This window comes from Thunnus maccoyii, chromosome 9, assembly GCF_910596095.1.
Source record: "Thunnus maccoyii chromosome 9, fThuMac1.1, whole genome shotgun sequence".
Classification (NCBI taxonomy): Eukaryota; Metazoa; Chordata; class Actinopteri; order Scombriformes; family Scombridae; genus Thunnus; species Thunnus maccoyii.
Window position 1 is genome coordinate 10,687,161 of NC_056541.1, and position 27,002 is coordinate 10,714,162.

At 41.5% G+C, this 27,002-nt stretch overlaps 1 protein-coding gene across 9 annotated transcripts in view; it reads right to left on the minus strand.

Annotated features, from left to right (window-relative positions):
- The window catches only part of LOC121903963 (protein FAM214B), a 30,068-nt gene that overhangs the window by 2,187 nt on the left and 879 nt on the right, over positions 1-27,002 (minus strand). Inside the window, exons 2-12 of one of the 9 annotated variants that reach the window (XM_042421414.1) lie at positions 21,979-22,097; positions 18,436-18,541; positions 17,257-17,377; positions 15,417-15,635; positions 8,423-8,609; positions 7,929-8,142; positions 5,604-6,963; positions 3,607-3,665; positions 3,172-3,271; positions 1,248-1,406; positions 142-210 (exon numbers count right to left, since the gene is read on the minus strand). In XM_042421414.1, the coding sequence (XP_042277348.1) occupies positions 142-210; positions 1,248-1,406; positions 3,172-3,271; positions 3,607-3,665; positions 5,604-6,791 (1,575 nt within the window). In that variant the 5' untranslated portion in view covers positions 6,792-6,963; positions 7,929-8,142; positions 8,423-8,609; ... (2 more) ...; positions 18,436-18,541; positions 21,979-22,097. Of the gene's footprint in view, positions 1-141; positions 211-1,247; positions 1,407-3,171; positions 3,272-3,606; positions 3,666-5,603; positions 6,964-7,928; positions 8,143-8,422; positions 8,610-11,406; positions 11,470-15,416; positions 15,636-17,256; positions 17,378-18,435; positions 18,542-21,978; positions 22,098-27,002 lie in introns of those variants that run through there. The other 8 variants (XM_042421419.1, XM_042421415.1, XM_042421416.1 and 5 more) reach the window with 8 other exon arrangements.

Genomic DNA, 27,002 nt, shown 5'->3' on the forward strand with positions numbered 1-27,002 from the left:
ATAGTATGAAGACTATCAAAATGTTCCATGTTACTACATTAAAATATTGCGTATGAGATATCTGTGAAATGTTTATCGGCAGCCTAACCTTTTCTTGAGCAAAGAATGAGGTGAGGATGCGGTGAAATAAGACAAACTTACCACTTGAATGGTCCCTGCTTTGGGTATGCTGTATCCTTTCTTTCCAAGAGGCTCAAGGGATATCACCCCCTGTGAGAGAGAGAGAGCCATGTCACTGATTAAACATCCTTAATCACCGGAACGGTAAATAACTCTTATTGTTTGGCACATTTTAATAGCTGTGGACTCAAAACTCGTTCTGGATTAAATGTACTCAAATTAAACTTCTTAGGGAAGATAGTGGGGTCAAAGAATTACAATAGTAATTTTCATTTCCCATTTGACCAACTAATGAAACACATCTGTTTAGGTTCTGCCTGTAAAACCAATTCATCATGAAAAACACTAAACACACACACACAAAAAAAAACAAAAGCCATAAATGATTGCGGACTAACTCCAACATAACTGCATCATGCTGTAGTTACAAAGGCAGCTACACAGGGAGTCGTTTTATATTAAATGCCAATTTAGCAGTTCAAAGAGCTGAATTGAAAGAGGCCTGACAATCACCACTTTTATGCGCAACTCAAAGGCAACATGAGGCATGGATCTCAGAAAAGTGAAAACAGCTGGTTTCCAAATGGTCCAGAATAACAGGAGACACAGTTAGATTTTCATATCAACAGCATTGTTAGTAAGACTAAAGGCTGGTCCTCACTTATTTTGTTATTCTTATGTTATATGATTATATACAGTACCAGCCAAAAGTTTAGATACACCTTCCCATTCGCTTGAATGAGAAGGTGTCTCCAAACTTTTGACTGGTACTGTATTTAATAAATATATAGTATTCAATGCTGATATGAATAAATGTGGGACAATATTTGCATGAAAGCAAAAGCATGCCACATGTTTTTTACATCTGGTTATGCAGAGGCAAGCCAACATCAACCTTGTTGAAGCCAGTTTTATATTTATTATTGTTCTGCATAGTTGTTCTGATCTCTAATTTTCTTTTCTTTTTCTTTCAATAAATGCATCATTTTCATACTAGCAAACAAAATAACCTGATGTGCAAAATACAGTGGTGGTTTTTTGTTTGTTTTATCGTGACATGGTGTGCTTACACTCACAAACAAACGTACATAAATCAAGCAGACACACACACACACACACAGACTAACCAGGAAGGGTGAGGGTGCGCTGTGCTCTGAGATGTCGTAGTACGTAACCTGCACAGGCAGGGTGACATGCTGTGGGCAATACGAGCCGCTGGCACCGATCTCCGCCGTGAAGCCTTCGATCCGGCCTGACGGGGAGAAGCGTCCCTTCAGTATGGACTCCTGAGAGACGAGAGAGAGTACAGAGTCGTAAACACAAGCCTTTTAAAAACTGTCATCAGGGTTCAACAGGGGCAGGGTTTACTGCTGCAATTTGGAGTCAGTTTGGCTGATCTAACAGAAGAACGCTCTGCTTTTAAATGTGTAATCTAAAGATCCATATTTGATTTATTTATTTTAATTAAACCCAGAGCTGTGTTGAACATAAATATAAAATATGCATCTGTTGGCCAACAATACTGCAAGCCAATGTAGTGATGTGTTAAAGCTTCAACGAGTGGACTGACAAACATTATTACATTGTTACCAGTTTCATTTAACTTTATTGCCTTTATATCAGCATTCCCCCTCTTGAAATTTGTGCGTTAGCTACAATAACAAGTAAAGCAAGTATGCTAGACATGTTTACGATGTGATTTTGGAACTCGTTTATTTTCTCTAGATTTTATGGTAGTCCTCAAAATCCTGGGCGAGGCTCTACAACAGTGACAAAAACAGCTAGTCCCAGCACTGGGACTGGGAGGAACCCAAACCACTATGTCCTTATTACTGGCACTCAGATATATTGAGTGTAGATACAATGACAGCAAGTTCTGTACATTATGCAAACTATCACAAAATTGTTGATTAAAATGGTTAAAATTACTTACTATTCCTTAAAGTCCTTCAGAGAATGTTTGAATAAACACTTTATAAATTACTCCACCAATTTAGCACTGCACTCCTATAACACTGTCATACTCATGATGGATTAAATTTGATGCAGCAGAACAGGAAATAATGGCTTTTTTATAGCACACACTTTTCTTCTTGGAAAATCAGTAGAGTTTCCCTTTAATCTCCTTTATAATTTATTTTTTATTGTTATAACCCACATTAATTGTGATATTATGAATATTCTTTTATTTTATTGAAGTAGCAATAAATAAGCTTTTTTGTGTTTATTTTTTCCACATCCTGCACAATACTGAATAAAAAAAAATGGTAAAATCCCAATTTTCAGCTTTTCTGACAATTTGAAAATTGTTCTGATAATTACACAAAACTTTATTTAAGATTTTCTAAAGAAGGACTTAAAGGTGATCTTATGCTTCATAAGCAGAATTTACACTGCAACTGCAAAGGGTTTACACTGGTTAAAGTTTGGGTTTGTACAGTACTGTGCAAAAGTTTTAGGCACCCTAGATGTTTAGATTCTTAGCCATTATGCAATACCATCAGGGAGGTGTCTGATAGGTCCCAAATTTATTCATGACATGACAATGATCCCAAGCATACAGCTAGAGACATAAAGAACTATTTTTAGCGACAAGAAGAATGAGTCCTGCAACAGATGGTATGATATGGCCCCCACAGAGCCCTGATCTCAACATCATGGAGTCAGTCTGGGATTACATAAAGAAGTACCTGAGATGGCCTAAATAATAAATCCACAGAAGAACATTCTTTCTCCAGGATGGTTACAACAACCAACCTGCAAGTTACCATGAAAACCGAGTTAAACCGAGGACTGTACCGAGGAGAACTGCTGCTGTTTTAAAGGCAAAGATACTCACAGCAAATTTTGATTTCATTTAGGTTTCTGCTTTTTACTCAACTTTGTAAGAAGTTAATTGATAAATTAAAACAATTTATAGCAATATTTTTGTAAGCATTCTCACTATACTTTAAGCGTGTAAAACTTTTGCACAGTACTGAATCTGGCACTATCTTTGACCTGCAGTCACTTGTGCCTCCTGGAGTTATTAAAAAAAGATGTTTTTTTTACCTCAAAGTTGCCCAGTAGTGATCTGCTGATGGAAGATGAGGGCCAACTGGATCGTGTGGCACGCCCGCTGTCTGTGTGTCTGCCGCTGCGCAGCTGCCGACTGAATATGAACACAAAGCAGACCAGTGGTTAGTGATTAAGATTACATTCATTTTGACTTAACCAACATGTCACATGCCTTTGAGTGTATCTAAGTCCAGACACAAAACCCTGTAATTTGGAATAACATACAACCTACCCTAACTCCCACCTCCTGCAGTCTATCTGACATTGAACTGATCTTAAATCTATTCACACAAGCACCCATACACACTAACTCTAGCCCCATGCACCTGCTGAAGTTTAAATTTTATCCTCTCAATCTCTTTTTAGTGGCATTTTTCCAATATTTTTAATGAACATAGTATAACTCGAAAAACGTGTTGCAGCACTCACCTTTTCAGACGTAGCCCACTTTTTAGTCGCCTCCCTGATCTCGTGCAGTCTGTGGCAGTCTGATCACAGAGAGGGGAAAAAAGGTAAATTATGAATTCATACATCTCAATTAAAACCCTGATTGATATGTCCTCACTTGTCTATTAACAAACATCCATTAGGAAAACAATAAATGTTAAAAAACTATTAAAATGTTAAAAAAATAAACTTCTCTGTACACACTCAACTAAAGAATAAATGTATGTATTTGTGTTTCTGTGTTCCTGTGAGAGTAATTTGAATGTGTAATTGAGTATTTCAGGTGTCCTCTTACTTACTGGCCACTGACTATTAGATGTTGCGTCACTCGCATAAACATTCCCCATTTCCACGCTGCCGCTCATCGTAAAGGCCACCCAACTGTCAGATGACTTGTCATTAGCCAACCCTATGCTACCTGCTTGCCACTTGTTCACACTTAACCCTTCACTCATTGTTAGCTTATTGGTATTACGGTTACACAGGCCCTCGACAGAGCACGGAGGTCTTTGTCAGCTTAGCTTTGTTGCATCATCACATTCAATCAAAACCACAGAAGGCATTTTAGAATATTATCCACTTCCTCCTTTTTAAGTCTCTTAAATCGCTTTTTATTTACAGAAATAACAACACCTGTGACAGTATAACCTCACTCCTTTTCTTTAACTCTTCCTATCTCTTCCTCTGTGTCCCTATTTTGTGTTCTTGTGTCTTTCTTACACCTATCTCTTTCTCCCTGTGCTTCCCTCACACATACACTACACCTGTGCGATCCCACCACTCTATGACCACCTAACTAGTGATCTAGTGAACCCTATTGTAACCATCATGTACACTCCCCATCCCACAAACCCACATGCACACACATTCAAAGCTCTTTCTGGCCTCCTTGTGTTCAGAAATGGCCAATTCACTTCCAGAACCATTTTTAGGCGGGATGGATGTGTATGCATGTACCAGTATGTGTGTATTTGTATGTGTGTGCATGTGCATGAGAGCCACAGCACACTCATGGGGGGGAACAATGGACGCTCCCTCAATGGGCTTTATTCTGGAGCTACTCAGGCTGTTCCAGCGTGGCGTGATAATGAGCCGGCCATCACTTCATTCTTTCACTTTTACTCTTCTCTTAGTTTGTCTTTTTTTAATGTCCCTGCTTCTTTTCCAAGACTGTCAGGGCTCACAGATGCCTTACCATCAAGCACTTCCTTTCAACAGCTTTTCCTTATTCTGGATGCAAAGTCTTAGCTGTCCCGTGGTCTGTGTTTTGTGTTTTTGTCTAAAGGTGTTGTATTTCACATGCAAATGTGCACATGCTGTGTTTTTTATGTATGCTTCTTAACAACTTCTTTCTAGTGGCAATAATTATGAATATAAACAACTGTATCACCTGGTAAGACAAAAAAAAGAGAAAAAGATAAAAGAAAAGAGAATACAGCTCTCCTAAGCTATCATTTACTTTCTGAATACTTTTTGTTAATAAAAATGTATTAAGTTCATGGGAATATTTTGTTACATCTATACATTTCAGATATTCCAGTCATATTGGACATGTGTAACTACTGGGGAACATTTGCTAACAGCAGCTAATTGCATTTCTGGAACAAACAGTACTGAATACGATTACATTCTGTGCAATTTTTGTGTGTCAATTGATCAGTTCGCCACTGTACATTGTGTGTTAAGGCAAGTTGTGAACTAGCTAACCAAATACTACAGGTGTTACTGTCTTGTTATCACGGCCAAGTTGCGGAATAACTAATGCTAGCTATAAGTTGGCATAGCAGTGGGAATTACAGGTTGAGATGACCGACTGTTTTGGTAAATTAGCTTGGACAAAGCAATTTTCTATCAACAATAGAGATGTGTGAATACATTACAACATATGTGTGCTTGTATGTGTATGTGTATGTGTGTGTGTGTGTGTGTGTGTGTGTGTGTGTGTGTGTGTGTTTGTGTGTGTGTGTGTGTGTGCTGACCTTAGGCCGGTCCCATGCAGAAGGCAGCAGGTGGTTCCAGTAAGGTGCAGCTTTAGCATCCGTGCTGCGACATGAGGCTGGGCCCAGTCCTGAAGCCAGCAATGACAGCCTGCTCCTCTTGGAGGTGGAGGGTCCCTCGTCCTCTGAACATGACTCCCCTGTGTCACTAGGGGACAACAGCCTCTTTTTGGCCGGCCAGTGGCCTCCAGAGGATAGACGGTGGCCGTTGCTGCTGGGAGTCTTCTCCCAGGAGGCCAGGCCATTAGAGGAGGAGGACGCAGCCTGGGTGGCACTTCGCTCAGGTGGGGAGGATTCAAGTCCAACTTCCCATTCAGTGGCCTCCCCTGGTTCCTGCAGCTCTGTGTGGTGTGGGGGGGAGAAGGGGCCTGGGGGGCTGGTGGGGCTGGCGGGACTGGGAGTCTCATATGTTGATATTTCATATAAGTGGGGGCTGGGCTGGCCTCCAGATGTACCATTACTACAACTCTCATTTCCAGGGCTACCTAGTGAGTAGGTGGGTGTGCGGCCCCCATTAGGTGGCTCAGTCCTGACTGAGCTTCCGAGAGAATGGCCCTGGTCACAGAGATGCCCATGTGGGTCACACATAGGGGGTGATTTAGGTGAGAGTGGAGCAAAGACATCGGGAATGGGCCTGTCATGATTGTGCTGAGTTGGGCGTCGGGAGGGGTTGTGGCTTGGGGAGAGGGGTGGAGACCTGGGTGATAGCCCCCCCTCAGAGTCTCTGTGCTCCATCTGTGTGCAAGAGTATACAGAACCAGGCCCACCAGGGCCCATCACTAACCCCATCCCCACATTTGGGGTTGGGGCTGGTCCACACAGCACCCCTCCCTCCAACGCCTCCCTGTCTGAGGAATCCCCCAGGTGGGGGCGCTTGTGAGTCAACTGGGGCTCATCTAGTCCCCTTTTCACGCCCAACCGGACAGGCCTCTGTTGGGCATCAGTGTGGGATTCTGTGGAGGTAGAAAATCCCCCCAACTGGGAGAAAATGGAGAGCTGGTAGACCTTTTGAAGTCGCAGCTCCTCCTGGCCAAAGTGCCTGGGGGCCCCTGGTCTGACCCCAGGGTCCAGGCCCTGTGTTGGAGCCGTAGGTGGAGGCAAGTCCCCCTCCTGGGCTGGAAGCTCTAATGGAGCCTTTTTGTGGGCTAACTCCACATGAATGTGTCGCATGGTTTCTATGCTGGAGTATAAGAGTATTGACTAACTTTTGTGCAACAGGGTCAAGTAGGTCCTCACAAGTGCCAGAGGGCAGAGCAAGATGTTTCACAGGAATAGGAAGTCCTATGGTTCCTGCTGTGATGTCGTCATACAGTGTGAATCAGGAAGCTGAGCTGCACAGCACCTGAGAGGAACAAAATACAGTGTTACTATTAGGACAGATTTCGATTAAGTGATTAATGAAGGTGAGACTCATGAATAACGGGAAACATGAAATAGCACCAACAATTTCAAATGACAAGAAGGCATTGTGCCTTTCTAAGCCATAAAAGTAATATGAACAATGAAATGAGAATATTTATGGACAACTGTAATTTAGGGTGTTTAGGGTCACTTGACCAGCATTTTTGTTATATTGCATGTGGCAAATTTAGCTGAATATTTGAATAGAAATGGTGCATCTCATCAGAAACTGTTTTCTAATGGTAAGCAGGTTTCCTGTCCTTTACAGTTGGCTGACTACAGAACTGAAACCATATTCAGCCAGCATGAGTCACATCCAGCAATTAATCATATCCATCGTAAACAGTGCGTCAATTCACACAACCTGCATCTCATTCATGTTTGATGTTGACACTTGCTTCAGCCAGGTGTTGATGGACACGCCCTTTCTCAGAGGAAATGCAGACTATATGAAAAAAAGATCCAATGTTTAAGGAAAAAAAATGCTAAAGCTGGCGTGCAGATTCCCTGTTTTCCACTTTCTTAAGTGTGACAGCGAAGGAATTGTATGCCTCTGATTGTTGGTTTTGACACACCCCTTGACAATGGCTATGATGTCATGACTTCACTATGTCATGGCATATGACATGATATATCTGAACAGGATGTCAGTAGTAAACCTTTCCTGCCTTAAAATTATTATTGCCACAAAAATATGGGGTAAATCAGGTACTCATATTAATAAGTATTTTTATTATTTTATTGAACATAAAATCTAAACACTAGTCATGACTCCTCATGATTACTGTTGGAAATGCCTTGATGGGACACTATATGTTGATGGGACACAATTTAGGCAAAGTATAAGCCTACTTTGTCTTGTATAATTTAACATGTCATATAGTCCATTTATGATCAGCATCTCACCTCTGTGCCTGTCCTTGTCTAATTCTGTCCTTGTGGACACACTGCATCTGGCACAACATCTGGAAGTTGTGTCCGAAATGGCCTACTAAAGGAACCCGTCTATCTCCATGGCAACTGCCACAGAACGACACCAACATCCCACGATAGTTAATCAGCAAACAGTAAGGACTCCACAGGAACCAGAAGTGGAGGAGATGGACACAGGGACTATGGCCTGAAGAGAAAACATTAAGAGGTTAGGTAGGAAATACAATCATCTGACACCATAGTAAAAATAGTAAAGTTACTAATTTTGTACTAATACATGGATGCATTCTTGAAAAAAAGAAAAGTTTTGGGGGGTTATTCATGAGAAATTGCAGGCAAATTGGTCTGGGAAACATTGAGTTGAGACACATTAATTGCATTATGATTGTTTTTTAAAGACACTAAAGACAGAATGGTCTCTAATAAGTGACTTAAATCAAAGTGCCATCTTGAAGGCTAAAATTTACCGGAGAGGCGGAGTGTCAGTGATGCAAGAGGCTCCTGAGAGAAAGTGCTTCTAAATATGAACCGGAAGTGACTCTGTTGGGACTCCCTCTGTGATTGGCTGATAGCCAGACACGCCCACCCTGATCACCTGGGCGTGGGGTACGCAATGACTGTGACATCATGACAGGGTCATTCCACCCAGAATCCCTGAAGAGACACAGAAACAAATCATTGGTTAGTCAGTCGCTTATACTTTACTGTAACAGTCATTACGAGAATAATTGAACACACAGACACACAAAGATAATGTACACAAAAAATGACCCCAAAAAATCCACAGCAAAACACATACATCCTTAGACACATCTCCACTTACATACTTACACTTATACACTGATGTACACCATAGGTACACATAGTGTGCAAACATGGCAAGTTAGGAAGTCAATATTTAAGTTCGTTACTGTACTCAGAACAACACACAGGATAAATCAATTTTAAAAAATCAATCCACTTTACTCAATTAACTACCCAACCGGTCTCCTGAGGGAGAAATGTCACAATCATTCCCCTTTATTTTCCACATCAGACTGCCCCATTTTGAGTAGAAAACCCAAACACTCTGGGTTGAGGATGGAACAAGAGGGGAGCCACTCGTGGAGCAGAGATTTGACATTTTCAAAGCTAACCTGGTGCTAAATGGGGCTAGGCCAAAAGAAGTGGGCTGTTTCCCGACCCACTTGGACCAGAACTTGGGAATGTGGAGGGGGGAAGTCACAGTGAGCCATTGCCATGACAACCAGTAGCCCAAGGATAACGGTTCCTTTGTGCTTGGCCACAAAGAGGGAGAAAGAGAAGCGGAGAGAGAGAGAGGGAGGGTGCTGGGGGGCAGGGGGAGACCGGCAAAGATGCTCCTCCAAGAAAATATCTACAAACACAACAAAATGGCTGTCCTCCATGAGGTGTGTACAGCCAGCCAAAATGTCCACACACTGTGATACAGGCCTATGTTCTGTTGTGGGCCTAAGACTTTGATTGAGGTGCTTCCACGTCTCATCAGAAGCTTGACATGTAAAACTTGGCAATAAGAGGAGTTTTAAATACAATCAAACAAGCTATTCTGACTAACACTTTGCTGGCACCCATATGTTGTAACTCAGTAAAGAGGAAAAATATAGTTGGTTACAATTTAGAACTACATTACAACAAACAGTTACTTCACTTTCTTGTGTCATGACGAAAAAGTGATGATGCATAAGATCAAGCAAGAGGAAAGAAAAAGCTGGTGAGAAAAAGGAAATGTAGACAAAGTAAGTTGTTCGTGGGTATTTTCCACTTGATTGAAACACACCTGAAATGTACCCAAAGGTGGAACTGTTAAGGATGTTGAATATAACCACAAATTGTGATGTAATGATCAGACTAGATGAGTAATATGATGGGAGGAGGTGTTTAAATTGCTTGGCATATGTGTTTATGTCTTTATATGAGCATGATTTGTGCTCCATATCTTTTCTGAAGCCAAAATTCTCCATTCATTTGGGACAATTAATTATTCACCTCCAACAAGAAGGGAGGGATCATCTGTCAAAGAAGACACAAGAAGGCGAGAGAAGCAGACAAAGGGATATTAAAGGGAACAGATCGAGCCCTACCTCCCCATTATATACAGTATGACCTGATTATATACAACTCCAGTATAATGGCATATCATCATGTAATCATGCTTTCCAACCATCGCACTCAAAGAATCATACAGGGACAAAGGGAGGAGTCACCTGTAATTAGTCATATGACAAATGGTTCCTATGCAGTCAGTGCTGCTGCTTTTGGGAAACTTAGGTGTGGACACTTACAAAAGCATGCTGCCCCTCCCTCCAATCTTTTATAGAGTTCAACTATCTTAAGCTGGACACAATGTCTCAGGCGTGTCGATTCACTTGTGCAAAGATGCACATAAAATAAATCAGATTTCTTTTTCAGCTTTATAGGAAAATGGGTGTTATATCTGATTGTTTTCTGAACAGAGGAACACATTGACAATGTCTACAAGGTCACAAACTAATCATATATCTATTGTCCAAGCGAAGACTTTTGGAAGACTAATGCTGTGCAAACCAAGGCACTTGATTATTTTGCAGCTATTCCTCACGGTGGGGCACACCCTAGCATCAAACCGAGCCTGTCACACTCAAACGGGGACATCTGGTTACCTTCTTATACTTCCCAAAGTCATGGTATTACCAAGACAAATTACAAAAGTTGTGATTAAATGTGAGTTAAATCAACACAATACAAAGGATCACCTCCCCTTGTCATCTCCCTCTGAGGGCAGGTGGAGTCCCAGGGGCTGACACAGGGAGTGGGGGATGGGAAATAACAGGAGAGGAGTCAGCAATGAGTATTTATAGCCGTTCCCTGTGTCAGACCTCACTGGGAGCACCCAAAGGCTCTGTGCTAGGTCCCGCTTGATTTCTGACCTTATTTTGAACTAGCTATACAGGAGCCTGGCAGAGGCAGCCCAACCCTTTTCAGGCTTGATCCAGCAGCCGGCAGAGGAGTGGAAACACTCTGGCTTCACCCCAAGAAAGGCTTCAGGTTGCTCAGTGTGTGTGCCAACCAAGACTTTAGAACTAATGAACTCTTATTACTGCATCTCTGAATACTGTACAAACATTCGCACCTGCCCGGTTAGAAAATATAATGTGCCCATATACACCTCTGATCAACTTGTACAAACTGGTCTTGTCAAATGCACATTATCTGCACAAACGTGTGGTATGCTACTCACACAGGTAAGGATATGAAAACAACAATCACAGTCCAGTATATAATCTAAAAATGTGATAAATATTTGTTTATTGGTCTGTAAATTTGCAAATCTGTATGCAGCAAATGTCAGCAAAAAACAATTTGCCTAATATTGGTCAATAAAACACTTTTAAACACTTATCAGTAGCTGTTATCATTTTTGGAAAATAATTAGCATCAAAACTCATCTCACATTTCCTCAACTGAACACTGCTAATGGGAGGCATGAAGATGTTACACATCATTAGCAGGCCAGGTACATCTGCAGCATCTCTGGAAATGGGCCAGGAAACAATCATTCAGAAAGAGACGGAGCGAGGGTGGAAATGGTGAGATGACAGACAAAGGAATGAGAAACGCCTGACGAGAGGACACAGCCAGACAGCGAGAGAGAGACAAAGCGAGAGAGAGTGAGAGAGGATGAGGGGAACAGAGAGAGACTACAGGCCAGCCAAAGACCTTGAGGTAGGTATAAATACAGCAGGAGCAGGTAGAGCTCCACAATGTCAGGGCTATATAAACCAGCAGTTCTGAGAGTCGTTGGCTCACAGCCTAAATATTAAGCTGTACCAAACTGCAACCTCCTGTGCAAATCAGTGAATCTTTTCAGATAAAAAAAATCCTCATGAGCTACCAGGACCTTCTTGTGACTAGCATTTCTTGAAAATGGTCCAGTGGGCAAATAACTGCCTCAGTACAAAGCTGCAGAAAACCATATAAGTGTATTATTGTGCCAAGAAAACAATATTTGGTAAAATAATCAGCTATAATTACATGGCTCAAACATATTTTTGGTTGGGAAGAAACCCACACAAATCACTAATGAACTAACTCAGTCTAGTCCTGTTTTACTCAAGTCACATGTTAGGGTTAGGTTTGTTTTATTTGCATGCACAAAGAAGGAGGAAATACAATATGCGTGGGTGAAACAATGACAAAAACCAAGTTGAAAAACAATAACACAAGCTGAACACAGAAACCTAATGAACAGGACCAATAGGACCAATGGACAAAATTTATAAAAACAAGCCCAGTTTGCCTTGGCCCACGCCTAGATTTGGACCAAAAGGAGTAGATTGAGTCATGCTTACAAAAACAATCAGATGAAATTAGCCATAGAATAGAAACAAGCTAAAGACAACAATAGGAAAATGAGATGAGACAGTGGAAGGAGAATTTAAGTGTATTTATTTACTGCTGGGATACACAGCAGACAATGAAGAAAAATCACCATTCTAGTAATACAAAACTGTTTAGGAGACAGTTTTTACTTGCAGATTTTGTGTGCAGTCTAAAACCTGACTTAGTAAACAATTATATGATTGTAACTGAGATGTGTGGACAAAGCGTGGACAGTATTGTGAGCTTTCAGTTTTAGCTTTAGTTCTGGATCCATAAAGTCATCCAAACCTAAGCAACAGTGTCAAGAAACACTCTTATCCCGAGTCATGTGTAAAGGACTGAGGTCAAAGGTATTTGACCTTGACTTGAGAAATGCCTGTTGTGGAGATCAAACATTTAATTTGGGAAAATGGACACACTAGACACACTCCTCCTTCAAAGAGAACATTTAGCTGCTAATGTGTGTTGAAATATGTGTAGGTCTGTACTTCTGTGACTTCATAAGAATGCACACAAGTCTACACATAAGCACCATTATGTGCGTCAGTGGGAGTGTGTGAGCACCCTTTAGGCCAAGGAAGACTGTGGTCATGAGGTCAAAGGCCAAAAGTCTTGGGTCAGATGACTTTTAGCACATCAGGAGGCCCAGAGGCGTTTCATTTTATCATCATGAGAGAGAGGTGGTGTTAGGGGTGATGGTAAAACACTGAATAGAGGCTAAGACAAAGGTAAACGAGGAACTGATCTACATGTAGCAAATGACTCACACACACTGAGTTAGATCCACTGACAAGCCTATTAAGAGCTTGTTAGATTGAGACACTCATCAGTCGTTGGAATTATAACTAAAGCACCAGCATGTTAATCAGAAACATCTGCAAAACAGGCAAAAGCACAGTCAAGACTCTTGGCTCTCTATAAACTTTAAAAAGCTGTGCAATGGGTTGAATAAAACACACACACGTGCTTACTCACAAACACTAAAGTATAATAAACAAACCTATCGTTAGGAGGTATGCTGACAGCTCTGACCTAGAAACCAGATCTTAGTGAGATGTATGGGGGTGAAGGGGACCGAGTTCACAGCCAGCACCTATCCTCAGAAAATACCCTGACATTTGGCCTGTGTACATTGATCACAGCACCCAGACGCAACACGAATGTGTACACACACACACACACAAACACACACACATTTATAGCGTCATATATCTTTTGGCAATTATGAAGAAACTACTTTTTTTAATGCAACAATGGAAGGAATAAAACTCTTACAATGAGTAGGGTTTAATTTAACAACAATCCCCATCAAAAGTGCAACAACTACAGCCACTGAATCATTCGGATTCTCTTTTTCTGCACGTTCTTTGATAATTGCTGTACTCCATCTCTGCTTGGCACAGTTTATGAGGAGACAACTGTCTGAATTTACAAGGATGTGCCTGCTCACTTACTAGTTGAGAGATGATATACTCCTGTTAAAACTCACAAATTTTGTTTATACTATGTTATAGTTTATACAAGCCAGAGTGGGTGCAGTAGATCTACAACATACACAAGCTGCTATGGTTGAAAACAGTTTTTCCTCTACTTAAGGGAACACGTTGATCATGGTTGATGTATATGTATTGTTTTATATCTGAAATTGCAGAGTTGGATGATAGCTCATGACTAGGTTATATACCTTGGACACTAATATTGCATGCTGTCTTTTATTTGCTCAATTTCAGTCCTTTTATTCACTGCAAGGTCAACAGAGGTTTGAATCATTAACTTAAGCCTGAACAACTACTGGCAAACTTTTGACTCTCTCCATTCCACTGCCATTGTCTTTTAATTAAAAAAAAATTGATGACATGCACCAATTTAATTCCACAGAAAACAAAAAGCAATGTTGTGGGTTTGTGCTTGTGTTTCTATTTTCATCTTTCACACACAAAAGACAGACATACTGTACTTATTCATTAAGAAAGGCAACACTCTTTTAAATGCCATTTCTTTTTTAAGATGCGGTTACAACTGCATTAGTAAATGACAGTAAGTAACCAAATTATGAAACCACTGACACAATAAGTTACCCAAGCACAGCACTCAAAATTGACAATTCAATATTCCTTTTAATTTTTTTGCCCTGACTACCACCTGACAAGAGAGACGGGGCATTTCAGACATTTGGCATCATTTGGCTCTTGGATGGGTTAATTCCTCACCCTGTCATAGATATGACTGGGCTTTATTTACAAATCAGTGGCACAAGCTATCATCCTGAATGTCCCTGAGCTCTAGCTGCTCGGCTACATTCTAGCCTCTTCATGTCCTCAGTCCACCCCTTTATGGTCACAGCCTGTAACAGAGGTGTGATAGCATCAGCATGAAGTTAGCAGCCTCACGAATGCCCCAATTGTCTCATCAACTTTAAGCAGAACCCCGCCCGAGTTACTCCCTGGCCTGTACTGTGCCTCGAGGCTGATAAACACACACAAACACACACTTATGTGCACTTTCTCAAACACACACACACACAAAAAAAAGTTGCTAAGTGCTCCTGCAAACAATCATCTGTTGATTGGATTACAGGAGCCGTCTAGGGTTTAGAAATCTGATGTCACTGTAGACAAGAGGATGGAATGACAGCCGACTGTACTCTGAGTGAGTGTCAAAGACAGAGAGACAGGAAGCAACCAAGAAAGACAGAAACTGACAGAAGGAAAGAGGTAATGTTGATTGAAACTGATAAACCTCTCAGTGAGACAGCGTTACAGCAAACACATACAGTACCCAGCCTGGGGAGTCATGGTAGTCTAAACTAAGCTGGCTCAGTGACATAGTTGCTGAGAATGCTGTTTGACACAGGGTCCCTTTCTGACTCACCCTCCCTTCCTCTGTCTGCCTGCCTGCCTGCCTGCCTGCCTCTCTGCCTGCCTGCCTGCCTGCCTGCCTGCTTGCCTGGCTATCTATCTGTCTGTCTGGTTTTCATGTGGCCATTTTAGGAGACGTTGAGTCACCCGAGCCCAGCTGACAATATGACAGCAGCTACATTAGTACACTTGACTCGACAGCAGGAGAACTTGTGACACTCACCCTCTCAGAAAGATGGGGTTTTATCTCGCTGTCTCACTCTCTGCCTCTGTCTGTCTCCTTCCTTCCTCTATTTCGTCTGGTGAGCTGGATGGGTGAATCTGTCCTCCTCTGTAAGTTTCTATTTCCACTGGATCAGCCTTGTCTCCCTGTCTCTCTCTCCCTCACTCCCTCTCTCTCTATCAACTCTTCTTGTTGTTGTCTCTCTTTGCTTCCTTCCTCCTGAATAGGTGGTGTTAAGAAAGAGAGACGAGTCAAGTTGTTCTGCCTCCCTCTGCTTGTTTTGTCAGGAGGCCTGATCGCCTGCACTAGCTCGCTCTCTCTCTCTCTCTCTCTCTCTGTTTTCTTCCTGTCTACCTCTCTTCTCCACCCTCAGTCACATCAAAAATCCATCAACAACTCTCACCCCCCCCACTCGTCTCACGCTTTCCCTCCCGCTCCTCTGCTCTCACTAGCTCCCCCCTGCCTTCTTTCTTCCTTTCTCTCATTCACACCCCTTCCAAAATATCCTGAACACAAAAGCCACTTGCTAGCGTTCCCCCTTTCCTCTCCTCTTCTTCACCCTCTCCTCTCTTGCTCTATCTACCCCTCCTTTTAACCCTCTCTCACAATCCTATACCCTCTCTCTCTCTCTCTCTCTCTCACTCTCTCTCTCTCTCTGTCTTTCGTTGTGTGTTTTCTTCCTGTTGGTTTCCTCTCAGCTGTTACAGCAAGGCGTGCTTTGCTCACTCAGCAGTGAAGGCATACAGGGGAGGGGTGGGGGGAGTGGGGGGGGGGGGCAACTGATTGGCTAGAGAAGAGGGGGGTCAGCTGTAGTGGCTGATGTCCTGATTGGCCAGGGGGAGGGAGTGAAAGGGGAGGAGGAGGCGTGGGGAGGAAAAACCTTGCTCTTGCTTAGCGTATTTTGCATAAGTAGAGAACGAGACCAAAGAACACTTAACCCAAACAGTGTGTGTGTGTGTGTGTGTGTGTGTGTGTGTGTGTGTGTGTGTGTGTGTGTGTGTATGTGTGTGTGTGTTGTTAAATGTGTGTCTTTGACAGCTTCAAGCATGTTATGTGTACAGTGTTTAACTTGTGTTATCTCTCTCCATAGTGTGCCAGCCACATCTGTGGTTGTGTGCCTGCGTGTCTCTGTTGGTTAATTAAAGAACAACAGTTAATAAAAGGAGTTAATGCCTGAGAGAATAAAGATGCAAAAATCTATACAATCTACCCTCCCCCTCCCTCCATACACACACACACACACATATAGGCACTTTGTGTGTAGCATGAAAAGTACACAGCGCCTATGGCCTACACGAGCACAAAAGCAGAAGGCTTATCTGCGGCTGGAGTACTGATAGAGAATGAAGTGCATGTGAAAAAGTTTATCAGCTGAGTACCAGGAGCAGGCCTCAGCTCTGTGTGTGTGTGTGTGCGTGTGTGTGCATGCGCGTGCGTGTGTGTTTGTGTGTGTGTGTGTTTGTGTGTATTTTGCCATCTGTGAGCTAATAAGGAACAGCATGTTGACTAGGCAGGAACTATTTCGAACAGAGTGGTGCGGTTAAAGTACACACAGCGAGGGCAAGAGCATGTGTCGCCTCACACACACACACACACACACACACACACACACACACACACACCATACACACATTGTGGGTGGAGATTACACAAGTTAAAGCACTGTGCACAAAACATACTCAAAGCTGTCAAGAACAGATATTTAAGCACACAACTTCGCCAGGCCCTCTTGTTACAGGGACAAAAACACACCTCTCTCTTGGTTGTGCTTTATCCTTATTTAGGAAACCTGGGTTGACTTGTTATCAGATGTGTGCTGGTCCAGACATGTGAGACAAACCTATTGATAGCTCTCTGTCTCCGTCTGCCCCTCTGTCCCTTTATATTCCAGTGATTGTCTGTCACCGTCTTTCACGTTTAAATCTACATCTTCTCTCCTGCTCCTCCTTCTCCATCTGTGTCTATTTCAAAAACAAAGCGGAAAATGTAAACTTGCCAGTCACCGCTAATTTTCTACAGTATGTTATCTCTGTCATACAGAAGGATGGAGAGAACATGTAGTTTTGTGGAGTCTTTCCTTAACCAAATAGAGGGTCTAAGTATGGAGAGTGATTGCAAAGCTCTCCAAGCTTAACGTGTAATTTTGGGCCATTTAAATAAACATCGCTTGGCTTGAATGGTTATGTCATTTTAACACTCTCTGACTTAACACATGGTTATTTCATGATGATGAAAAAATGTGAGTAATTGGAACTAGCATTCCAGTTTTTATAGCTAGTATAGATTTTTATTTTTGTAATACGGTGCACACTGCACATCCTAATGTACGAGACGGCACTTTATTTTCACTCATTGGACTTCATTTGACAAGCAAAACTAGAATTAATATTAATTAACATTAATATAACTGTGTTTTATTGTCCTTTGTACCGGTTTCTTTTTTGCCTTTTCTTTTCTGTAACTGTTTTTTTGTTCTTTATTGTGTACAAATTATATTGTGTATGTATATTGTGTATCCTTGAATCGACTGTTTTTTTTTAATCAAGCGCCGCTGTTGATGAACCAAAAACATGAAATTTCCTGCTTTGACTGCGCTGATGTTGAACAGTCCACCCCTGTGTATGCATGTACAGTATGTACTCTCAGATGGAAACGGTGTGTATAGCTCTGTGTGAGAGGATGTCACACTTGTTTTGTGTGTGAACAGTAAAAGCAGGCGGAGGGCAGGTTTGACAAACAAGACATGTCTTCAGCTGCGTACCTCCAAATATAGAGATATAGTGGAGATAAAGGAGAGGTGAGGGAGTGTAGGGGGGGTAGAAGGTGTAGAAGACAGAGGCACACATAGGAAGATGAACTGACAGGGGGAGAGAAGGTAGCGTTTCTGTCGTCAAACAGGCTCTACCACTGCTTTTCACAGGAAAGCTTGTAAAAAAAAAGAAACTGTAATAAAGGGGGGCTTTCTGCTAGAACGCAGCACTGTATTTAGGATCTAGTGTTTCAACATACACAAACTCACACATTTCTGTCCCTTTAAGAGTCCATGTTGCCTTCCATATATGGGGAAAAAAAGGTGTGTCTTCCCTATAAGGACCCTCCTCCATTCAAGGGCACTCTGAGTGCAGCTGAGGAGAAAGAAGCATTGAACACACACATTCACATTCCATCAAACACACGCATTGATGCAATCCTGACTTCAGAGCATGGCAGTGTTTGTTGTGATGTCTATATGATAGCACCGGGGTTGGACTTTCAGCCATGTCGTGTTAAACTCCACCTCACACACATAGATGCACACACATGCCTTGTTTTTCTTGGCCTCACAAAGTGACACCAGCTGTGTTTTCTGGGGGGGGGGGATTTTATCCACCAGCTTTAAACAGTCGCAGACTTAAAAAACTCAAGAGTTTCAATTTGACTTCACCAGGCCAAAACCCCCTTCAGTAAATCAGTTAGTAACAGTACATTACCAGTTTTAAATATGGAAAACAAGGTCCAATTCACCCTCCTTCTCGGGGAGGAAGAGAACAAAAGGAGGAGAGGAAGAGGGGAGGTGGAGGAAGGGTGGGAAAGGAAAGTGTGTGTATGAGCCTGTGTGTGAAGGGGGGGTGTCTGTGTAATACTGACCATGTTTAAAGAGGCATGGACCCCTGTGTGTGTGTGTGTGTGCGTGTGTGTGTGTGTTTAAGGGCTCTAGTTCTCTTCGTCAAGTATGTGATGAGAGCGAGCAGCAGCCAAACAGTGGACATGAGGAAAAGTGTGGAAGCAATTTCCACAGCTAATATTTACAAGGACATTACAAGCAACGGCGTGTTGACTTGCTGCTTCAGATCCATTTTGAAATTTGTGATGCAACATGTTTGGTTTTACTGTAACATTAGTATGAGGTAGATTTATTATAGGAAGGCTGATGTTTACAGAGGAAACCACCAGAGTCTGAAATTAACTTTTTGGGCCCTTTGAGTTGTTAAGTATAAATTTCAACAGCCATTAATGTTGTCAATGTTGCTTTTTTAAAAACCAGCTGTCTCGTCTATATAGCAGGTCCTTTTTGTCTTAGTCTTCATTTTCTATTTTTAGTGGCAGCAGTTATTATGTGTCACCACATGGTAATAACATTAACTGCTTTCTATCTCAAATGTTTCAGTCCTCATTTCTCTGCAAGCCGGAGTGGGTTGTAGGTGATTTTACAGTAGAAAAGGACCTCCAACTTTGAGGCTAACCTGCCAGTTTGACTGGTAAAACCCCACCGAAAATACCACAAACAAAATCAGGTAGCTGATGCCTGCAGGTTGTTCCCAACCCACATTGGTTTCTTTATATTTACATTTCTAGAGCACTGTAAGAATCCAGTGATTTGAACTTTCTCCAGAAGGACATGTTTGACCAGCTGTGTGTGATAAATAAGCTCCCAAAGCTCAACGGAGGCATGCATATTCAAGTATTTGCATTTAACTATACTGCCTGCAGAAAAACACTGTGGGTCTGTGTGAAAATGTGGTCCATATATCTGACCCATAAAAGCCCTAATAGGTTTGGCTGTTTTTGAATTCTGTACTCAGCTTACTGTCAAGTGACTATAATGTCACACTAAAAATTCTACCGAATGTCAAGTGATATATACGGTGTCTATATATATATAATCAGGGTCTGTGTCAGGGTTAAATTTAGGATTGAGGTGAGGTTTTAAATCAGGCAGATGTAGCAACCTTGGCCTGTCCAAATAAAACATTACTCAAATAGCTTCTGTTTGTTTATCCTAAATGTTTCCCCATCCACCTCTGCAACCAGTTCATTTATTAATCCAACACGTTGCAGCGCTGTGAGATGACTAGAAGCGGATTCTGCGCTTTTTTTCGTACTTTTACTGCCACCCAGTTTATTTACATCCTATTTTCCCCTGTGTATCCGATAATCATCTGCTGTGATGATTAAATTTCCACACAGAGATAATTCATGTTTAGTTTAATCCGGTAAAATCCAATTTAATAATGCATTACTGAGAATTAGCTGTTATTTTCCAATATGTTATGTATACTGACTCATCCACACAATTTGAGGTTAAGGGAGTCAGACAAAGTTTGGACAAAACACTCTACATTTAACTCATTTCTGCAGATGGAATATGGGAATAAAAGGACGGGGGTGGGGGGGGGGGGGGACAAAATCAAGTAGGGGTTGATGTGTACAAAGAGAAAGGAGAGAGACAGCCAGTTAGGGGAGGAAATGCGGAGATGGGGAGGAGTGTTGCACCCTGAATCTTGGTGACAAGCCGGGCCAGCTCAGAGGATGGAATGTTCCAGAGAAATATGTTGCCTATTCATGGAGGACAGAAAATAAAGCTCCCTCTCTCTCCACCTCTCCTCCCTTCCTTCTCAGTCCTTCACTCTGAATTCAGCCACTTCGCCTCCTTCTGCCTGTCTTTTTACCTCTCTCTTTTTGTCTCTTCCCCTCACTTTCTCTGCATCTGTCCCTCCTCTTCCCCCTTTTCCTGGACTTTAGGTTTTGTTTTGTTTTTTTTTCTGTCCATCTTCTCTCACTTCAAATCAGTTCTTTTTTCCTTTCATGCTTGGGGAACTCGCACAGCATGGTGGTGTTGCACCACTTGGACTGAAAGTAGTCCAGCCTGCCATCTGGGCAGTGAAAGGAAAAAAAAAAAAGTTTTCTTCTTGTATATCTTATTAATACCTAACAAAGGTATATTGACATTATTTAACCAGACAACCTGACTGATGATTGATAACTAGCCAAAGAGAATTGTGAAGAATTTTTACTCACATTTTTGTGATTATTTTATACCAGCAGAACAAGTACACACATGGTTGAGTTAAAGACAAGTGTTAACATAAAATAATCAACCAGTGAAGCGTTTCTACTGGCACACGCATACACAGCAGAGCAGCTCAACCGTTTCAATCTGGGGGTGTTACAGGGTGAAGGGCAGGGAGAGGTCTAGCTAGGGTTAATCCTGAGATCAGTCCAACACACACACACACACACACACATAGAAAAACGCACACGTTTGCGGTCGTTAAGCAGCAGTTAGTGAGAAGCTTTGGTACCGCAGGAGTTGCTACTCTGTGTTTGAGCCATAAGGTATATAAATATAATCACAGCAAGCACGTGCAGCAGAATCAGAACAAGTCAATTAAAACATTAGATGAGCTGGTCACAGGTCTGATATGTTCTGTCTAAAAGCCATCAATGCATCAAATTACATGCAAAAACCTTTTAATTTAATGTTTTGCTTTTTCTGCATGAAAAATATCGTTTTCGTAAATCAGCAAACACTCAACCGAGCAAAATAGTAACTTATTGAAATTCTTTCATTTGTTCCATTTCTGGTTTTGTCTTTTAAACATCCGGCCGGTATTCTGACCCATCTGTTTCTGTGACCTGAAAAGGAATTTGCCACTGTAAATGCCTTTATCAAACCTTTTTACATTTGGGTATGCCTATATGGATCATCTAAATATTTTCTTATAATGATGTATTGACTAAGGACTATCTAATGATTCTATGAATAAGGTAAACACGCTATACAATTAAAAAATTTGTTCACCTTGCGGGCAACTGATGAAGTCCTCGGCTTGTTACGTTGGGCCACAAACAAAAGGGATCGTGCCAAGGACTCGGATCACTGCAGTTTGGACAAAACGTTCCGGCTCAGCTGTTCCCTGGCTATGATGAGACGCACAAGCCCAGCCAGGCACACACACACACACACACACACACACACACAAACAAACATTTATACAAAAACACACTAATGCACCGCAACTGGGAGTATACAAATAAAGACAGAGATGTTCCCAAATGATAAACAAAAGGCTTCAGGGTTCCGCTTTTTTCTAAATGCCTACCGTCTGAGCAGCACTCTCTTCACTTTGGCTTTAAGTGTGGAAAACAAACACACACATACGCAGCCCTGTTCTGCTTGAAGGTGTTTCTGTACACCACAGCTTTAAAACTCTTGAGAGGACATGAGACTTACTAATGCTTTCTGCCCGGCAGGAAATATTGTTTGTGGGTTTTTTATAATATTAAATAAACACATGACTTGGCATACTGAGTGTTATTCAAACATACAAAACCAGTCTCTAAAATAATATCAACAATGAATTTCCAAGAGTGGGTGTCACAGTTTTCCAGAAGAGGATTTTTTTTTTCCTTCTGTATGAAAGTCAATTTAAACGACAAATCATGCAAAAAAAAAAAAGGCCCGAGCCAATTGTACAGGTTCAGTCTCCGCAAGATGGAGAGATGGGAATAAAAGCGACGGAGAGAGATGGACGGCTTTGATGCCAGGCAAGGGGAACGGAGACAGATGACAACATACCGGAGAGTAATGGACAGCAGGAACAAGACAAGGACGAAAGGGAGAGGGTGAACAGGTCTTAGCTTGATAAGCTCTGTGTTGACCTATATAATGCACAGAGATACATCTGCTTTCCAACATCTACTATTGAGGTTTGTGTATATATGTATATATATGCTATAACTATGGCTGTAACTTATTGTTTTCATTATCAATCAATCTGTTGATTATTTTTCAAATTAATTGGTTAGTTATTTTAGCTATGAATGACAGAAAGTGAGCTCAATTTAAACATTTTCAAATGATTTGTTTAATAAGACCAACAATCTGAAACTCAAATGTATTTCATCTTAATCTGGTAATTACTTGATCAAATATTTGATCAATCCATCAATCTATAAATTGTCAAAAATTTGTGAAAAATGTAAAAATCAAAATGCCCTAAAGCCCGAGGTGATGTCATGATATTGCTTGTTATCCCTGACCAACACTCCAAACATAAAACACTCAGGGAATATTTGGCATATTTGGAATATTTTGCATTAAATAAATGACTAAAACAATACATCTTTTAATCAAAATACGACCACTCAATTAATCGACTAATTGTTTCAGCTCTACAGTAAATGTTTGGCATTTTTTCTTGACAAAAGAACGAACCAGGATATATCACAGCGCTTTGCTTCTCTGGGTGTAATGTCAAACCATGTTCATTTATTCAGCAGGTGGAACTGTCACCTTGACATCCTCCTTCTCTCTGGACTTCTGTTGTCAGCTGTGTTTGAATAAAGAGGCGAGCACGCTTCTAGGTGGAACCACCAAACACTTTAAACAGAGAGGTAGGGCGCTTGACAGGGGAGAAAAAAAATCCACATTGTCTCACGATATCAAAAGGCATGATGCTGGTTTCCTTCCATTGAGAGAACACGAGTGTGAATAAGGGAAGTGAAGGAAGTAGTGCAGCAGCAGAATACTAAATGTTTGGTAATATTTGATCCTCAAGAGGGCAATATGTGCTTAAAACCTTGCTTCATAAAATTTAAAATAATATTACCTTCTTCCTGTTTTCAGACCCACACTTTAGGTATCTTTAGGATCTCCAGCATCTAACCTGCAGGATCCACCCTTTGCAAGGCCAAGCAAAAGCAATATATTAAAATAATAAAATTGTGAAACCCTTTTGGGACATTTGAGCCACTTAGATTGGACGACTACAAAACACTGCTTACTGTACATGACTTCCTCATTATTTAAAGTGTCCTCATTATATTATTACATTGCTGTGTTGGGTCTCGTTGTCGATATTTGACCATCCACCATCGTTGAGACAGTCTCCCGATTCCCACTTATTCCAAGTATCTTTGAATTAATTGGCATTCCCTTCACTACCTTATAGGATAATCTATTAAGCACAGTCACTCAGTAACTTACACATATGGGCACTGTTTGTGTGCTTGTAAGAGGACTAACTAGTTCCTCTTATTGACAGAGTGTTAAGTGGACTAACTGACCTTTAATGGTAAGCCTGAAGCTAGGTTTAGTTTCGTGTAGTGAGCATGTGTGTGTGTGTGTGTATGTGTAAAGACCAGTGGTGACAGGGAGAAGGCTTCAGGGTTAAAGTGGTACCCATCAGGGCTGCACAGCTGCTATTTTAAGAGCTCAAAAATAAGCTGCTATTGACGAAAGATAGAAGATTTTAACCACGCCATCATTCTCACACACTCTCTCTCTCTTTCTCACACACGTACATACCCACAAATTAAAAAGTGTGATTCCACGAACTACTTTATCTCCTTAAAACAGACTATTGCAGAAGTGACAGCCAGAAAAACATCTTCACCCTGGATGCTTCCTCTTCAGCGTCTTTACACATGTGGACGTTTGCCTCTCACTGAAAGGTGAAAATACAGGCAGATTCACACTCACAGTCTATGTTGCCCTCTGACCTGTCCCACTATTCATTTTATCTTTCATCTCAACCTGCCTCTGCTCTGTCCACGGGCTGAACGAGGTATCTTCTTGCAAACAGTGAGTGTCACTCTAATTGGCTCTCTCTTGCAGTGGTTGTCAAACCCAGGATTGAGACCCCCGAAGCGCTCATGAGATGATGCATGACATGAGAAAAACATTAGTGCCATATAGTTCTTCTAATCTTTGTGATAAATATTTCAGTCATAAAATATAATAATGTACTTTTTTTTTTAGCGACTGGGCTTCAATAAACAATAGATCAAGTAAAATAGCAGAAAACATCTTTATAGTAATTTTTTACCATTCTGTGCAGCACTTAAGGGAGCATGTAAATAGGAGGAGCATTATTTTTATGCATCACTGGTAGATTGACATGGTTTATATTAAAAAGGGCAAACAATATTAGATAGAAGCTATGACAGGTAGTACATTTCTTTCCATTTTTGACAAGAGAGAAACATTGTTCCTGTCAGTCTACCAGTCAGCACTAGTTCTTGCTGATGGCTTAAGGCTACGTATTAAAACATGTATTCACAGTGACATAAACATGCTTGTACTTCTCTTTATGAGAAGCCTCCCTTATCTTACACTTAAACCTAACCCTTAACAAATAAACAGCTCTTTCATTTAAGTGAGGTGATTTAGCTCTCATAAGGATGCAAGTACAATACATACACGCACACTCTGATGATCAATATAGCCCCAGAGTTGTGTCGAGTACTGGATATAACCCACATAATCATAATCTCTGACATCAAATCCTGCAGGGACACATTGGAGGGTTGACAACAAGCCTTCATCAGCTCAAAGCATTTAATAGCCACCCCCACTTTCCCTACGCACAAAGCGCCGTCAGATACGGACGCGACAGGATGAACTATAACTACTCAGTCAGATAGCCATAAGAGGTACAGAATGTGTATATAATTTGTTCAAACACAGTCAGAGTAAGTTCTTAACTTAAGTGTCACGGATTACCATCTGAACTACACATAAATAAAACTGCATCCTGCAGCTGGATTGCAAATGCAAGAAAAACCACTTGCAGTCCGATGTTTGACAGAAGCTTGTTAGTCTGGGCCTAATCTATTCAGATAGAATAAGGAGAAACTGGGCTCTAACAGCCTCTCCTGAGAATCAGCCTCATGTTCACCATAGTGCACTGTAACTTATCTTCCAAACAGCCTAACAGGGTACTGAAGGCTCCATATATTATCATGAGAACACACATGGCTGCTAATGACCACCTTGCTTAACTCAATGTACTTGGCTGTGCAGTAAGTATAGAGGCATACATTATACTATTTCCCTGAGGTTTAATATGTTGCTGGTTATACATTTTTTCCACACTCACATACTAATCCTAGTTTAGTTTTTTATGTTCCAATCCCTTCCTTTTCTTTTGATGTGAGAGGTTTTTCTAAGTTTCTTTGTCTCACCTGAACAGACCGGTTTCATTTCTTTTCTTTTATTCTCCCAGCGTGTTTTAGCATTAAAGAACTTAAAGCCAAAGAGTGATTGTGCAGGGGGGGGACAAACCAAGACCTAGGGCCCAGGCCCTGCTGAACAACATGCACCTCGCCTTCAAGGTTGGTTACAGCAAAGATCTGCATGACGTCACACTCAGCTGAGGACAAAGCCCACTGGTTTCTCCCAGACAGAGAGGTGGGGGCTGGCTGTCAGAGCAACGCAAGGACAAGCAAGACAGAGAGAAAAATGTAGACTTGCAGATGGATTTGCTGCAGCAGTGTGTGTGTGTGTGTAGAAATATTCTATTTACATACATGTGAGACAGCTGGTGGATTCCCACATGCACGTGTGCTGTATGGCTGATGTAGGGTGAGTGTGACTGCATACACGTGTGCCTGATGTGTATGTCAATGCCATCATGCCCTGCTTGTCAGGACAATGGGTGGTAGTGCATTGCAGCTGAGCCTAATAACACTGTAATAACTGACTCTTATCACTTTTATTGATTTTATATATACTCTGGAAATGATTTAATACCAATAAACAATGCTCCCTGCACTGCATGATGCAATGCAATTCACAAGTGCAATCCAAGGTAACAATACACCCTCACATTGCACTGCTATCATCTCTCTTGTGAGCTTTACAGTGATCATCATCTCTCTACCCGTTGAGCTACAGTCATAATCTCATAGATATATGCCAGTGCTGGTTGATCCCTCCTTCTTGTGCAGCCCTCATACAGTATGCACAATCCTAAGAGTGCATGAGTGTGCAGTTATGACGAAATCAAATATATACAAACGCATTCAGATGAGACACAGACA